At 40.4% G+C, this 16,922-nt stretch overlaps 1 protein-coding gene across 11 annotated transcripts in view; it reads right to left on the bottom strand.

Annotated features, from left to right (window-relative positions):
- Positions 1–16,922, bottom strand: part of NTNG1 (netrin G1) — a 448,295-nt gene that overhangs the window by 151,710 nt on the left and 279,663 nt on the right. For all 11 annotated transcript variants that reach the window (XM_068240032.1, XM_068240038.1, XM_068240039.1 and 8 more), the window contains 2 exons: positions 15,850–16,022; positions 1,955–1,975 (listed from right to left, as the gene is read on the bottom strand). In XM_068240032.1, the coding sequence (XP_068096133.1) occupies positions 1,955–1,975; positions 15,850–16,022 (194 nt within the window). The remainder of the gene's footprint in view (positions 1–1,954; positions 1,976–15,849; positions 16,023–16,922) is intronic.

The following is a 16,922-nucleotide window of genomic DNA, read 5'->3' as shown; positions in this document are numbered from 1 at the left end:
CAACCAGCAACGTCAGAACACCTGATCTACGTACTTATTCTAGGTCACTGACCATTGGAACACCATGGCATACAACCACCTCATATTTTCAGAGGGAGAAGATGGCAGTGGTAGAGGTTTCCTTTAAGAAAGTTGATCTATTTTAGGGTGCCTTTCTACTTGGTTGTGAGATTGCAAGCGCAATCGTGCTACGTTTGCAATCCCACAACCTGCTTTTTCCACTCACCGTGCAGCCATTGGGAAAAAAATGTGATTGCAGCAAAAATCCTGCAGGCCTAGCGATTTGCCCAGCAAAAATAAATAGAACTGATGGAAAAGGAGCTATTATGATCAGCAAAACGGCTGTGATCTACTTTTTTGAGTGGATCACAACAAGTGGAAAAGCACCCAAATATAAAAATTGCAGGGTTGATGGAATTATTTTCAGAAAAGGGAAGCGGACATAAAATGTATTTAATCCACAACAGCGCAAAGAGAACTTTGCTGTCAGGGTAGTGATTATATGGGGTTTGGAGAATAATCTTTCATCAGAACTAGTGAATGTAGATGGTGTATGTTGAATAAGACTTTTGAGTGGATAATTTTACAACAATGGACTGGATATTTGCCTTTAAGAACAGAACGTAGGTGTTATCTACGTTTCCAGTAATAAATAGTAGTATGGCGACCCAGCTAATTTATCTGATTGCCATAAGGAGTCAGGAAGGGTTTTCTTCCTTTCAAGGCAATTGTTCCCTTGACTATCTAAGGACTCTATGCTTGTGATTCAACTTAAGAATTGAATGATATGCAGTATATACCATAATTGAAATCAAATGACCTATTTATTGACTAATGTGTTATGTGGGTAGTGGTGACGAACAATGTGGCAGAATGTAACATATAGTAAGATAAATGAGTGGAAATGCATGGATGCGGCAGTGAAATCGTATAGGGTTGTTTAAGTGGTAGTGAAATTATTAGTATAGTATTGCATATTAGGAGTAACATCTTGCATGGGCACAAGACAAGATAACTACATGAAGAGCTACCGGCTGAATCATGTATTAACGGCATGGTTCAGTAACTCGGCAGCTGTGCATGCATCCAAATGGGGCCATCCACAGTAAAGGTTGTTCAAAATCATATCATGCAACCTCTGGTGTATGACTGCTGTCCACCTACATGGTGCTGAACTGAGTGTGCCGATATACAAGCACACTATCACTGCCACCTTCAGCCGCTCAAAGATGCCAAATGAGCAGCAGCAGCGGCTCTGCAGGTGACTCCATTACTATTTGCCTGAGCTAGCCCTTATGAATATAAATGGTATGTGAAATCTGAATTATTGGGACCCTCATTCTTTGTTCTATTCATGAGCAGACACAAGACACATGCTGAACCAATGATATGGAGAAAATAAGCAGTGACTACATCATGCAAAATGTTCACAATCCTTCACACCAAGCATCCACCAAAACACATATCCATAATGCGTGTTCTGCAATGTTTCCTGTACCTGACAATCAGCCTATGCTCCAATATGAATGATTAGGACTGGCAGGAGAAATATATCTTTTAGAATCGTCTCTTTAAATAAAACTCAGTTACAGCCTAGGTAATATGATTGTTTGGAATAGATTGTTTCTATGTGTTTATTTCATCTATCTATCTGTACTGATTTCATTATCTGCCCATCTCTGTGTGTCTCTCTGTGTGTCTGCCTTATTCTCTTTCTCAGAGCCTGCAATGAATACATCGGGCAAATAAAACCTCATACAGGCAGACTGATATGGTTCCTGTCATGAGACGTATCCTCTATTCTCTCTGATTCAATTTTACATGTAAATGCAGCAAATATTATGCTGTCTTTCCTGCAGAGTGACTGCATCTCTTGTTGCCGTGGAGTGCGTCTCTGATGGATGTTTGGAGAGGACAGGAAATATGGTATGTCAAACTGTTAGATTGTACTCACTGCTGGGCATGCTGGATACACCTGTGAAAGAGAACAAGAAAAGACGCGTTACATATATTTCCACTTTTATGCACACAGGTTATTTTCTTTCAAGGAAATCTGTCATTATGAAGTTTCATGCTGATTACAGGGCAACTAGAGCATTATGTAATCAGATGTTGTCTAAGATTCCTTGTGTGTAAAGTAAAGCTTAACATCTACTGGGCTCAAGTTAAGACATGAGTGTTCAAGGCTAAATTGGCTGTGTCATTTGCCTATGCTGATTCTGGGACTCACAGGCAAAACTATACAATACTGAAACTCATAGCAATACTAAATATTTCCTTGCCATCATGAAGGGGGAAAGGTAGTGTAAATCTAGAGGGAGCCCATAAACGTTTTGTTGGTGGGGTTTATGATTTGTAGTTACACCCCTTACACACAGGGCTGGCACTGTCATAGAGACAAAGGGGGCAATTGCCTTAGGGCCCCTGATCTCTGCAGGGGCCCCAGCACTGTCATACTCTGGCAAGCTTGGTCCCCTCACATGAAGCAGCAATAATCACTCACTGACTGTCCCGGAGGGTGGCAGTGGCACTGTGAGTAATGAGTAGTGTCCGGGGTAATTACTATGGGAGGGCGAGGTTATGGGGACCCCCACTTAAGTTTGCTCCAGGGCCCTGGGGCCCCTTATACCAGCTCAGCTTACACCCCTGCAAATACACTTTCAATGTTACAGTTATATCTGCACAATGAATCAGAATGTTCTGGTTATAGAGGTGGCTATTGTAGGGATGATGAGAGAGGAAGGATTATGCAAATTCTTAATTTAAATATATGTGATTTGAAAATGGACCAATCAATTTAAACCTTGGTGGAACTTGCACACATTTGCATTCAAAATGATTTGCATCTCGTTGATCATCCCTAGTCTATTGGCACAGAGAGAGTGCTATGCAGAGTGCTATGACTATACCTATTTCTACACAGTGAATCCCATTGATGTGGTTGTAGATATGGAGACAGTGAAGCTTAGTGTTATGACTATAGCCATTTCTACATAGAGAAGCAGAGTTTTCTTGCTATAGCTGTGCCCATGGAGTCAGTAACTCTTAGTGCTATGACCAGGGGCGTAGCATCAGCTAAGTCCTCCAGCAAAACTATTGTGGGGTTTCTACCACCCCCCATCAAGGCTGGACTATCCATCCCCGTAGTGGCCAGCTGTTCCGCTCCCCTTCCCCCTTTTGCATAGTAAGTGCAGGGAGGGTCGTTATATTTACCTAGTCCATACTGCATCTGGTTAACTCTTCCTCTAGGAGTTCCGCGCTCTATGCTGCCACCCTGAGGCTCCTGATGACTCGACATTCATTGGGAGCCTCAGGATGTCAACATGCAGCATGCAGATGCCAGGAGGTGACCAGGTGCACCATGGACTAGGTAAATATAAAAGCACTCCCTGCACTTACTCTGCACAGGAGAGGGAGGGAGGAACAAGCCCTTATAGCCCAATGCCCCCCCCCCCCACCACAGTTGTGGGAGCTATTATTACTATATGCCACTGGCTATGACTAGAGCCATGCCTACACAGAGAAACGGGGGTTTCTGACTATAGCTGTGCCTATGGACACAGCAAAGCTTAGTGCTATGACTATAGCTATACCTACATATAAAAGCAGAGGTTCCTGGTTATCGCTGTGCCTATGGACACACAGAAGCACAACGCTTTCGCCTAATGTAACACAACCAAGCTTTGGCGCCTGAAGCGTCAGCTACTTATGGAAAGTCTATTACTTTGCCTTACCAAGACTTAATAAGAAATAGATACCCGGCAGCCCTCCCATTGTTGCCTGTAATTAGCAGCACATAATTGGAGTTGTAGGTCACTGAATGTTAAACAGTATAATTTAGAACAAAGATTTTTTTCTTCTGTGCTTTAAAAGGCCATTTTCAAAGTCAACAGCAGTAAATACAGTTTTGACTGTGATGGACTTGGAAGTCTAACTTCAATAGTTTCAGAGCAAGTCTTGCTAGATATAAATCATTTGGTTAATGGTTTACGGGCAGGCTGGGTCAGCTGCTACACACATTTCCTGCTTCTATTAGATTAAATTCATATCAGCATCAGTTTTCCTCTCATTCCCCCTGTCAGTTGCCCTCAGATTAAAGCTTTATATTGAAAAAAATTAATTGAGCAGAATGATAGTAGAAAGCATTTAACCATTCATTGATCTAACACCTCATTGATTTCTTGCCTTAAAACAGCCTGTGTTAACCTTTCCCCTCCTGAAGTGGTTCATTGCACTAATGACGATACCCTTAATTCCTGTGCATGACATTACTGTCATTTCTTTTCCTAACACAGACCATTTTGACAGCCTTCTGCTTAATTACTGTTTCTAATGATTTGTATAGTACAACATTGTTTTCATGACAAAATGTATTTACATGTCGGCATTTCAATTACAAATCACATTAGAGAGCTGTGCATCTCTGATTCATAGAGCTATATAATCGCAATCCCTGAGCATTTTCACAGTGATTTGCACAGCGATTTTGCTTTTCTTTACTTATAACACAATCAAAATCACTGAAAAATGCTACATGCAGCACTTTTGCGATTCTGATAAGATAATTCTCTCTGGTGTGAAGCAGCCCATAGGATTTAATTGTATACTTCTCAAAACACTGGCAATTAGAAAAAAAAAGCTTAAAGCAAAACAGCACTGAGATGATAAAAAAGTGAGTTAGATACTCACTTCTGGAGACAGGGGTGTAACTAGAGGGGGGCAGCCTCAGGGGGGCCCAGAGCTGTGGAGGGCCCCAACTACTAACCCTCCCTTCCTATGATACAGGGGACTATCAGATCAGGTGTTTTGTGCCTACACTTGTTATGGGTGTGAAGATCATGATGGCCACAATTGTTTTATGGCCTTTGTGAGATGGGCCTCAAGACCATTAAGGGCGTCAAGGGGAGGCAAGGGACGGGGTGTGAACTTGGGGGGGGGGGGGGGGGGGAATCATCAAATTTTTGCTGGGGGGGGGGGCATTAATTGTAATTACAGAACTGTATGGAGAGGGAAGGATCCCATAGAGCCTCCCCAGTTGTCTCTCAGACCCCTCATTCCACTGCTGGCTCCCATTGAATTTCCTCACTTTCTGGTCTCTTCAGCAGGCTTTGGAAGCACTCACATCCATACTGCGCATTTGCAAGCCTGGACTCATGCATGCACAGAATAGATCCATTGGTCTCCAGAATTTCTCAGGGACACAAGTACTTCTGAAGGCTGTCCAAGGAAGGCTGAAGAGGTATTTGACCAAGCTGGTTGAAGAACTTCACCTGCCCAGCTGTGGAAGAAGGAAAGGAGAGAGGACCAGCAAGGCCCTATAGGATCCAGAGCCTTCCCTCTTTATAGGGGAGCATGTAACTCATTTTTTTCAGCTCACTTCAGCCACTGCCCATAAAAGTGCTTTTGGTGTGAAACAGCCCTTAGAAAGACTTTCATATTACAAGAGCAAGGCATCTCTCTAGGAGGCCTGGTTATAAAAGTGTAAGAAAGGCAATTAGTCATTTTTGGGCAAATACTTCTACATTTTCTTGGTCGCTACATTATAAAAATGCTAATAAGGTCCATGTGCCATCTTTTTTGTATGTGTTTGTTATTTCCCAGTTACCCATTATTTATTACCATACCAGTGTAGTGTTGTGCCTATCGCACATTTATAAAAACACAAACACACCTGTTTGCCTAAAAATGGAAAAATCTTTTAGCCAGTTTGATATTGACAAACACCATAGTAAAGAGTACATTTATATATATTTAAATAGGGTAAATTCCTTACTTCCTGTTTGCCATTTCTCAGATCCTTTTTCACCTTTTGCTCACTTCAGTTCAAGCCAATTGGGGCTTCTGTTTTTTTTTTATTGTAAATTATTGTTTTGCCACCTTTCCATCTTTAACGCTTTTTAACATAGGGTCACTTCTAAACTTTAGAGTATGTCTCCGTTTTAAAGTAAGGTTTTAAGGTAAGGTTTTTATCTTTAGGGTGTGAAAACTGCCATGGGTCTTCCTATCTGGGGTTTGAACACTCCCCCCTCCTCCAGCAATAATAACTCCTGTCAGTAACAATAAAAAATACTGCCACACACAAACAGCTCCCCACCTGACACAGTGTGGCAAATACCCCCCCCCCCCCCCCCCACACACACACACACACTTAGTAGTATAACTATAGCCATTGTAGGGTGTATACAGTACTACTGTGCTCATTACCTAGCTTGCTACTTAATTTCTCTTTTATAATTAGCAAATAAGCTTTCACATAAAAAAAATGGTGATGGAAACAGGACTCAAAAACTCGGCACCACATGTAAGAAACACTTTATTACCAGCACAAACCATTCCAGTTCCATTAAAACCAAGGCTGTCTTTAAACATATAAACCTGACCTTATTAGTCAAAAGTTGACACTGAGAAATACTGGCATTTATCTTTTTTACATCTCTGAGGCTACAGGGAAGTAAAAAAGTAGCCCAGCATATTGCAGAGTTAACCTTTAAAAAAAAAATACCAGTCTGCAGTTGTTTTCTATAAATAGGCTCGGCAACTCCTGTATAAAAGTTGTAGCTTGCAAGTTCAGTGCACATGCTGGTAAGGTGAGGAGTAACTCAGCTTCAGCCAACAAACCTTGGCCAGTGGTGTGCTGGTGTAACAGTGAACTGAGATTCTGGTTGCTGAGACTGGTTACCACGACTAAGCAACGCCTCCAATGATCAACTAAATGGAATCCATCCTGGTGGATCAGATTTTCAGTTCAGTTAAAAGAGATGCTTTGTTCTGATAATGAGGGATATTTAAAGAACCACTATCGCAAAAATCATAAAATATAAAGTACATGTAAACATATACAAATAAGAAGTACATTTCTGCCAAAGTAAAATGTGCTATAAATGACTTTTCTCCTATGTTGCTGTGACTTACAGTAGGTAGTAGAAATCTCACAGAATTGACAGGTTTTGGATCAGCTCATCTCCTCATCAGGGGTACTCATGGTTTTCTTTTTTTCAAAAGCACTTAGTGAAAGCATTTGCTCCATCCAACTGCAAAAATGTGTGCAGAGAGGTTGGCTAGCATATGTGTGTACATCCTTTCCAGGGAGTGTCTTTATAAAGAATGAAGGCCATGCTGAGAATCCCCTATGAAGAGATGGGGATGGGAGGAGTGACCCCATAAGGAGCTGGTTGGGGATGGGAGGAGTGTCCCCATAAGGAGCTGGTTCCAAAACTTGTTGGTTCTGTCAGATTCTACTTACTATTGTAAGTGACAGCAACATAGGAGAAAAGTAATGTATGGCTCATTTTACTCTGGACGAAACTTACTTCTTATTTGTATGTGTTTACATGTATTTTAAATGTTACACTTTTTCACAATAGTGGTCCTTTAATGCAGCATGTCTCTACCTTTAGAGACACTTTATGACAGAATGGCAAAACACGGGCACAGGAAAACTGCACAGATTAACAATCCCTCTCAACCGCATTTTATTAAGCACAAATACCAAAAGCAAGGACTACTAGAAGAAGATAAACAGTTATCTCCCATTGCGGCTATGTGTCAGAAAAGGGGGAGGGGGTACCATTATGTTACTAAAGTGGTAGTGCATTTCCAACTATTGAATTTAACTTAAAATAAGCAGTGGCATTACTAGAAATCACTGGGCTCCCTGCAAAACTTTGGATGGGGCTCCTTCCCTCCTCGCTTTCTGCACAGGTAAACTGAGAACCAATGTTATTCAGTTGGCTAGTGCACACTTGAATGTGTTTCCCCATGCAGATGAAAACAGCAATGAAGCACTGCACGCATTTTCTCTATCAATTACATTAGCCTCTGTGATAAAACGTGCATGTTTTCACACATACAGACACACATGGGGCTTGATTCACTAAACCGTGATAACTGATATCACAGTCGCGCTAGTGTTTTGCGTGCGTTATAACGCGTGTAACTTTTTTGTGCGAAAATTCGCGATTGAACATGAAAAAGTTGTGCGCATTATAACTTGATATCAATTATCATGATTTAGTGACTCAAGCCCATGGAGTGCAGAAAACGCATACAGAAAAACGCACACAGAATACCAACAGACAATTGTGCTCCCAGCCTCCACTTATTACACTTACTCTGTCCATCTCTGATGGAGCAGAGCTGGCTCTGCAGACTTCTCCAGCATCACTACAGTACAGTACACTTGGGGAGGGGTAGAGAGGTTGGGGGCTGGGCGCTGTACATAAGAGCCTGCTGCACACTGAATAGGGACTGTGTACAAATCTTTGTCAACAAAACTTTGTATGATTCCTTATCTGTGGCTGAACAGATGCAGTCAGTAAAGAGCAGAAAGTTTTTTCTTCCGTGCCCTTAGTTGTCAGTCTGTCAAGTCAGGGAAAAGAAACTTGTCTCCCCACACAGGGCCACCTGCAGCTTCTGGACCCCCCCTGCGGCTGCATCCCTTGCAGGGTCTATTGCTATGCCCCTGAAAATAAGCGTCCTGGAGGACAATGTAATATACTTGCATTATTTATTCTAATCTACAACTTTATAAAATTCAAGCTGGTCCCTGCTGGAGTAATGCGTCTCAGACTTTCCCATACAGCTACTTCATGATGAAGTTTACTCTCATAATTATCTCCCTTTATAAATACATAGAATGGATAGTACATAGTCATTTATGTGGTCTCTACAGAACAAGCAAATATACTGTATGCTCAAATCAAAGTAAAATCTTTAATAGAATTATATTGCTTTATAGATTAGAGCCTCCGTTTTTGTTATTTTATACACACGTTGCTATAAGTGCGCTACTACTTTAAGGTACAGTATTTCTGGTGTGCTTTTGGCGTTGGGATGAGTTAATTCTTTTATATACAAATGATTCAGCAGACAGCAAACATGCTAAAGGATGACACATAAAAGTGAAGGATCTTTTTTTTTCTTTTTTGCTTATCTTACAATTCATAACCCCAGAGCTTGTTCATGTTCAAATAAGAATGTACAAATAACAAGCAGCCCTTAATGCAGGGGCAGGGAACCTATGGCTCGGGAGCCAGATGTGGCTCTTTTGATGGCTACATCTGACTCACAGATAAATCAGTAGGGGTTGATTCACTAAGCTACACTGCTCAAGCAGCGCAGCTTAGTGTGACAGAGCAAGTAACATTTTCAAAGTGGGCATGCTACTGCTGTAGCATGCACCACTAACTTACTCATGCTCCCACCAAAACTAACGGCCGCCCCCATTTTCCCACCCTGGATCCTGCCAGGTCCAGTAACTTTGTAGGACGAGATCTCCACACTTTTATTGGCCCAATAGGCTGCCTGTCACTTGATAGGCAGCCTATTGGGCCAAAGTGCAGGGATCTCATCCTACAAAGTGAATTAATCCCCAAGTCAGCTAGCTAATTGTACAAGCTGTTAGTCAGTATTTCTCCTGTCTGGCTCTCGGGGAAATTGCTGATGTTGTTGAAACCCAAGAGAAGCTGAAGACGTGTCTGACACTTCCGCTGCCCAGAGGATCAACTGTATACACATCACCATGGCAACATGGTCCTCTGTTGCGCATGCGCACTGTCCCAGTTTGAAATATATTGTATGGCTCTCACAGAATTACATTTTAAAATATGTGGCGTTTATGGCTCTCTCAGCCTAAAAGGTTCCTGACCCCTGCCTTAATGTATACATTGGCAGAGCAATGTACAAGCTTGCTTGAAAGTAAACTTATACCTAAATAATAATCTAGTCTTAGTGGAAGGAGATACAGTAATTGGCATTGCATAATATAAGATTTCTCAGCAGCTAGCACCCTGTACATCTCACATATGACAGTGTTACCTCTGCCTTCAATTTGTTTGCACCAATAATGGCATGACCACACAGACTATTTTTAGTAGCATTATGGAGAGATTTCTGATCTTCTGTGATATAACTCTTTGTTTGTATCACTGATGCATTTCTGACCTAACACAAGAGATTTACACATCAATCTAAAGGTGGCCACACACCATACAATTTTTTTAATATCTGTTCAATTTAAGAACAACTAAAGGTGGCCACACACGATACAATAAAATGATCCAATTTTACGGTAATTCGATAAAAACGATCGGATCTCCCGAAAAAATTGAAAGCTTTTTTTCATTCCACTGAAAAATCCGATCGGATTTCTTGTTTTCTTCGATTTTTATTGATCCGGAATGCCAAATATTTCTCTTCAATCTTTCTAAAGATTGTATGGTGTGTGTTAGATTGCCAATTTATTCATGTACACACCCTAGCAATTTTGTCAGAGTATCCAACCATTTTTATCATAATTGGGGAAAAAATTGAACATACGTGTGTGGTACTTTGGTCATATTTTTGAAATGTTACAATTAGTCAGAAAAATTGATTGCAATTCTTAAATTGAACAGATATTTAAAAAATTGTATGGTGTGTGGCCACCTTAAGGCTCAACACACACCATACAATCTTGGTTGTTCAATATTACCACTTTCATGTAGTTCAAGAGCTTATCCAATCAATCATTCAAGGTATTCTCAATCTGTTGGCCCTTATACTACATAGATTTGGTAAATCTGTCCAACTAAGATTGTATGGTGTGTGTTGAGCTTTACACACACCATACAATATTTAGAAAGATTGAAGAAAAATATCTGGTATTCCGGATCGATAAAAATCGAAGAAAACGGGAAAACCGATAAGATTTTTCAGTCAAATGAAAAAAAAATCTGTTGATTTTTTTCGGGAGATCCGATAGTTTTTATCGAATTGACGTAAAATCGGATCATTTTATTGTATTGTGTGTGCCCACCTTTCAGTCACACAATGCTGCAGTTTTTTTTAAACCAAACTTTTAGAGATCAATCATTTCCATAGACTTGAATAGGAGAAGGATATAAATCATTCATCTGAATTGTAATGCTACTAATTGTACTAGTATTTTTGTGTGCATATTTTTTCCTTTAAAATGAATGAAGGTTTCATAATTATTCTGACTTTTAGGGCTCGTTTCCACTATCGCGAATCTGCATGCGTCCAACGCATGCAGATTCGCACATGTAATGCAAGTGGATGGGCCTGTTTCCACTGTAGCGTTGTTGAGGTGCGTTTTTTTCAGCGGTAAAAAAACGCACAAAAGAGCCAACGAATTCGCCTGCGAGTGGAATGCATGCGAATCGCCGCTAATGTATTTAATAGTAAAAACGCATGCGTTTGTTACATGCGTTTTTACCCGCGATTTCGCGTGCGATTTCGCACCTTTTTCAATTTTATTTTGCCCTGGCAGCGTCATGGTTAATTTCGCATGGCACCCTGCCATGCGAAATCGCACGCGAACTCGCGGGTAAAAACGCATGCGGAAACGCATCCGCATGCGTTTTTACAAGCGTCGGAATGCCGGCGAAATCGCGTCGCAACAGTGGAAACAAGCCCTAAATGTCTTTTAGGCCCTTATTCAATTCACAATTTCTCCTAAAATTTTTCCTTAGAGATAATTTTTCTTCATCTGCTTAAAATACAGTAACTTTTCAGCACTCTGCAACTGGAAATGTGCCAAAAGGTAGGTGAAAAAGTACTGTCCAAATAATTCTGAATATTTTCTTGCTTGCCACTGTTGCCAGTGGCAAAAAAGGCATTTTACTGCTAAGGGCCCATATGAAATAATCTTTTTCTCCTGAGTTTTGTCGTAGGAGATTTTTTTTATCTTCTCTTTAAAATAACTTTTAAAGCTTTCTTTGGGTGGTATGTTTTGCTAATAATTATTTTATTATAAATGCATTTTAATGGGAATAATAAGAAGAACATGGAAACAAATCATTATTTCTCAGTTTTCTGCCATTATAGTTTTAAAATAAAATGTGCTACTGTAAATAAAACCCTCATATTGTATTTGACCATTTGTCCCGGTTATTACAAAATTTAAAATATGTCCCTAGTACAATGTACAGCGACAATATTTTATTTGGAAATAAAGGTGTATTATTTTCAGTTTTGCGTCCGTCACTAATTACAATACCATCATGACATACATATTAAAAAAGTTGAATCCATAAGTAAATTATTTATGTACTTATTTTAAATGTCATTTTTTTAATATAAAAAGTTTTTTGAGGGTAACTATGGGAGAGTGGGGGAGGTAAGGGGAGAAGCAGGAAAAAGGGCGCATATGGCTAGTGGAAAAAAGGGCGCACCCATTCACTGCAATGCAAAATATCGGCTACTGGGCGCCAGAGAGTAAATTTTGGCGCCGGGGAAGTAGCGGTTGCATGGATCGTGTTAACAGAAGTTTTTGTTTACAGAATAAGGTTTATTACAAATATTGTTTACAAATTCATTTTTACTTTCAGTTTAACTTATTTTTATCGTTTTCAAATTTTGCTTTCAGGAGTGTAATAAGTACATTTTCATTTTCATAAGTATAATGCTTAAATATCGTTTTCAAGCTTATTGTATTACAAATATATATCGTTTTTGGTATTACCCTTGTTTTCAGAATTATAACGCATAAATTATAGTTTCAGATTATCTTACTAATATATCGCTTTTCATATTAATGTTATTTTAAGATTTTTTTATGTGTGCGTGATTGTAAGGCTATTTATTCTATTATAATTATATAACTTTTACTATTCATAATAGTTTAAGTGTTTATGGGATTGTAAGGCTATTTACTGTATTAAAAATATATAAATTATTCTATTCATGTTATTTGTAGTGAAGTATTTTACGGTATCAAATATATTATTGTTTCTATGTATATAAGGGTGTTTGTGCAGTGGGGATGGTTAGGGTTAGGCACCACCAGGGGGATTGTTAGATTTAGGCACCACCAGGGTGGTGGTTAGGGTTAGGAACCACCAGGGGGGTGGTTAGGGTTAAACACATCCAGGGAACAGTGAGTGTGTGTGTGTGTGCATGCGTGCGTGCGTGCGTGCGCACGCGCGCGTGTGTGTGTGTGTAAGGTACAGTCTTCCCACAGGGCGCAGATAGATCGATTTTGACTGAAAACCAGTTGAAAGTATTGATCGGCCAGAAAGGAAAATGTAAGACAAATGGAGGGGGGGCAAGAGTATTTGAAGATCGATGGCCTATAACTTTGCACTGCATTGAACACTGCAACTCTGCAGTTCAATTGATTTGCAATAGATTCTCTGCTGGAATTTATTGGAAATTGATGTGCAGTGTGTGGTAGAAATGTATTCCCTTTGAATCTATTCTATTCAGAGAAGAATAGATCCTTCTGGAACATTGGGTGGAAATCTTTAAGTGTATGAACAGCTTTAGGAGAAAAAGAGAATTGATAAAGGGTAATGTTTTATTCTTGCTGTTTCCTATCATGCACCATCAGAATCTCTGTCCCTTTTGCTTTTCCAATTTTTATTTCATGAAAGTTTTTTTTCTTTGGTATTTTTGGAATATATTGTTTCCATAACAATACAATGTGACTGAGCTTTCTCCCCATACCCCTGAGGAGGAGGAGGGAACAGCAAAGCCTTCTGTTGTGTTATCAGCAATACAGCTTGTGTGCCTAGTATATAGCTCATCTGTATGCTTTATACCTAACCTTGAAGAGCAAAATTTGGAATTGTCATATTTTGCACAGCTTCTCTGGTAAAGGCTCCCTGATACAAAGATGAGCACTATGGATATTGAAGCTGTCACATCAAAAGTTTTGATATTGATCTGTAGAATTGATATGTGAAGGCACCTTAATAATATACTCATGACACTGCACGCTATAAGTTATGCATATTTATACCTTAAAAGGAACCTGTGTCAAACGTGCCCACTTGCATCCTGTCTGCAGTGCTCATTTTGGAAAATGAGTAGGTAAAAATTTGATACAGGTCCAAGGTATTCTATATCAGTACATTATACCACCACTGTTTATTTTTGGTGTACAACAGTTTCAGAAATACATATTTAAAAAAAAATTGCAATCAGGCTCCAGCACTTGTGATTAACATCCCCCAACCCTATTCGCTCACACTAACCCTTCCATCACCTATGCATGCTGAGCCTTAACCATTAAACGTAAAGGAGTTCTGTGTTAGTAAAAAAGTAAAACAAGCTGTCACCTACCTGGGGCTTCTATAAAGCCCCCTGCAGCGGTAATGTCCTGCGCCGTCCTCTCCAGATGCGCCGTTCCTTGTGTAATCACGCCAGTGATTACACTGTTGCTGCGCGGCCGAGCTCTTGCTTCCGCACGCATCATCAGAGCTTACTGCGCAGGCGCAGTACAAGAAAACTTCGCACTGCGCCTGCGCAGTAAGCTCCCGATGATGCGAACGGGAGTGCACATTATTCGGCTATGCCAGACGAATAATGCCCGGTGTCGGCAGTGGGAAATGGGTGATCAGAGGAGGACGGCGTGGGACATCACTGCTGCAGGGGGCTGATAGAAGCCCCAGGTGTCAGCTTGTTTTACTTTTTGACTACAACAGAACCCCTTTAACCCCCCCTACCCTACCTCCTAACATTAACCATCCTACACTTACCTATCAGGAAAATCTGCCCATGTTTTAGGCTCTGCACAACTAAGCAGGTGTAGCCTGTATTTGGAAGAGCTGCCAATATCTCCTGTTGTACAAAAATGTAAGTCTACTTATGGCTGGCTGCATCCATGTGTATCAGTTTGCATTCAATTTATCTAGATTAGGGTGAAGTGCATAGTTTTGCATCTGATTTGTATTCAAGGTGTGTATTAAAGTCCCTGGGGGGCACTGCACACCTCTGTTGGTTTAATTTCAGTTGCAGTCTGATTATGAGCACTGCCAATTTTTTCCTGTTCTTTAGAAAATGAGTAGACCATTTATGGATAGCAGCCTTAAGGTCAACCCATGTTTTAATTGTTAGCTAGCGCTGCGTAATATGTTGGCGCTATATAAATACAATAAATAATAATAATTATAATAATAATAGTGGTTAGGACTCTTCCATGAGGACACGTCATTGCCGTGGAGGAGTCTAGTACTTAACAATATGCACTATTTTGGAAGTTAACATCCTCCATTTGCTGCATCTGTTTTGAAAGCAAGTTGTGTAATCTGCCTGTGTTTTGGGCTCTGCACATCTATGCAGCTGGTCAACTCGGGTGGAGCCTGTATTTGGAAGCGCTGCCAATCTCTCCTTTTGTACCACCTACACTTATCGCTAATGCTAACTATTTTACTTGGATCCTTGTGATTTTGATAGCCAGTACTCAGCTATGTGATAACTAAGCATTGGCTAAAGCATCAGCTATGGTATTCTAATTGCTGGCACTCGGCTATATGTTAACAGAGCACTCACAATGTGATTCTCAAAAGCCACAACTCAACTACATGGTGGCTGAGTAATGTCTATGGATTAGCCAAGGTCAGGCACCCAAAATTAGCACCTGTCACCCCATAACCACAAGGGCACTTACAATAGTAAAAAGGGCATGCACAAAATTCCCATTTCCTTCTATACTTTCAGAGTAAAGGCGCCGCACTCAACCACATTACTGATGGTAGCCAGAGCCTGTGTTTGACTACTTGACATATAGTAGCCTCTACACTGCAATAGAGGCCAGGGATTGTTTTCCACGCACCATGCAGTCAGAACCTCACACACCCGACTACTTGAGTATAAATGTATGACCATGTTGCTTCATAGCGCATGGGTGAGCTTGCTACCTGCCTAACTGACGATAAAACCAGCCTTTATTCTAATGCAGAGACCAATGACTGGTGTGGTTGGTACTTGCACTCCTATACCAGGAAACAAACGAAGCAAAGAGACCTGTAACCGATTTCTTAAAATGAGCCTTTTGGTAAGATTGCATAAATTGTATCCTTTCCCATAGTGTACACTATGTCAAGTACCAGAAGGAAATGTACTCACAGATGTTGGCAGTGCCTTTGGGAATGGTAAGGTATGATCCCGGACTCCATGCCTGTCCCTGGTAGTTCTTCTTACATCGTTCGCAGTCCTGTCCAGTTGTGTTGTGCTCACAATCACAAGCCAGGCGGTTGTTTGTGAAGGTACAGCTGTTGGCATGAAGGTTACACTTACACCTAAGAAAGACAGAGAACATAGATATAATACATTATTTTTAAGGTTAAAATATTACAAAGTAGAAGTTCAGTTTATTTCAAATGCTTATTTGTAAGTGGTTGTCTTGCAGTACTTCATCTCTGAACCCACAAATATACTGTAACTACCAACTACTGACACCTTGTGGCATAAACCTGTGTGGACAAAAGACATACCCCTCACCTCACCTACATATATATTAAAGAAACCTGTAGTAATGGAATGCAGATACTTCTGGGTTGGTTTCCTTTTTAAAAAAAGCCAATTCCTGGTTATCCTGATGGTTTTTGACTTCATTAGTTTTGTAGTAGCTCACCTGCAACAAGCATACAGCCAACGGAGACAGACTTCAGTCAAATTTTCCTGACCTACTTCTTTTTTTTTAATGCTTTATCTCCTCCTCGTATTGAAACAAGCAGTACTATTGGTTGTTCAACTTGATGTCTGCTTCAGCCTTCCTCATACACCAGAATAAAAAAAAACAAAAGTGTACTCCAAGCATTTATGTTTATGGGAGGACTGGTGATCAGAACTCCCAGTAAAGCAGTAAGCCTGATGTCAACTTCCCAGCCAGGTCAACATCTGCAAGAAATTTGTATGTTCTCCCCATGTCTGTATGGGTTTTCTCCGAGCACTCCGGTTTCCTCCCACACCCCAAAAACATACAGATAGGTTAATTGGCTTTCTCCTAAAAAATTGGCCCTAGACTATGATACATGCACTACACGATACATACATAGACATATGACTATGGTAGGGACTAGATTGTGTGCCCCTCTGAGGGACAGTTAGTGACAAGACACTGTACTCTGTACAGCACTGCGTAATATGTCACCACTATATACAGTAAATAAGTAAATACACTTCCCTGCAAGGCTATC

Source organism: Hyperolius riggenbachi, chromosome 6 (assembly GCF_040937935.1).
Source record: "Hyperolius riggenbachi isolate aHypRig1 chromosome 6, aHypRig1.pri, whole genome shotgun sequence".
In the NCBI taxonomy this organism is placed as follows: domain Eukaryota; kingdom Metazoa; phylum Chordata; class Amphibia; order Anura; family Hyperoliidae; genus Hyperolius; species Hyperolius riggenbachi.
This window is presented reverse-complemented; position numbering and strand designations above follow the sequence as displayed.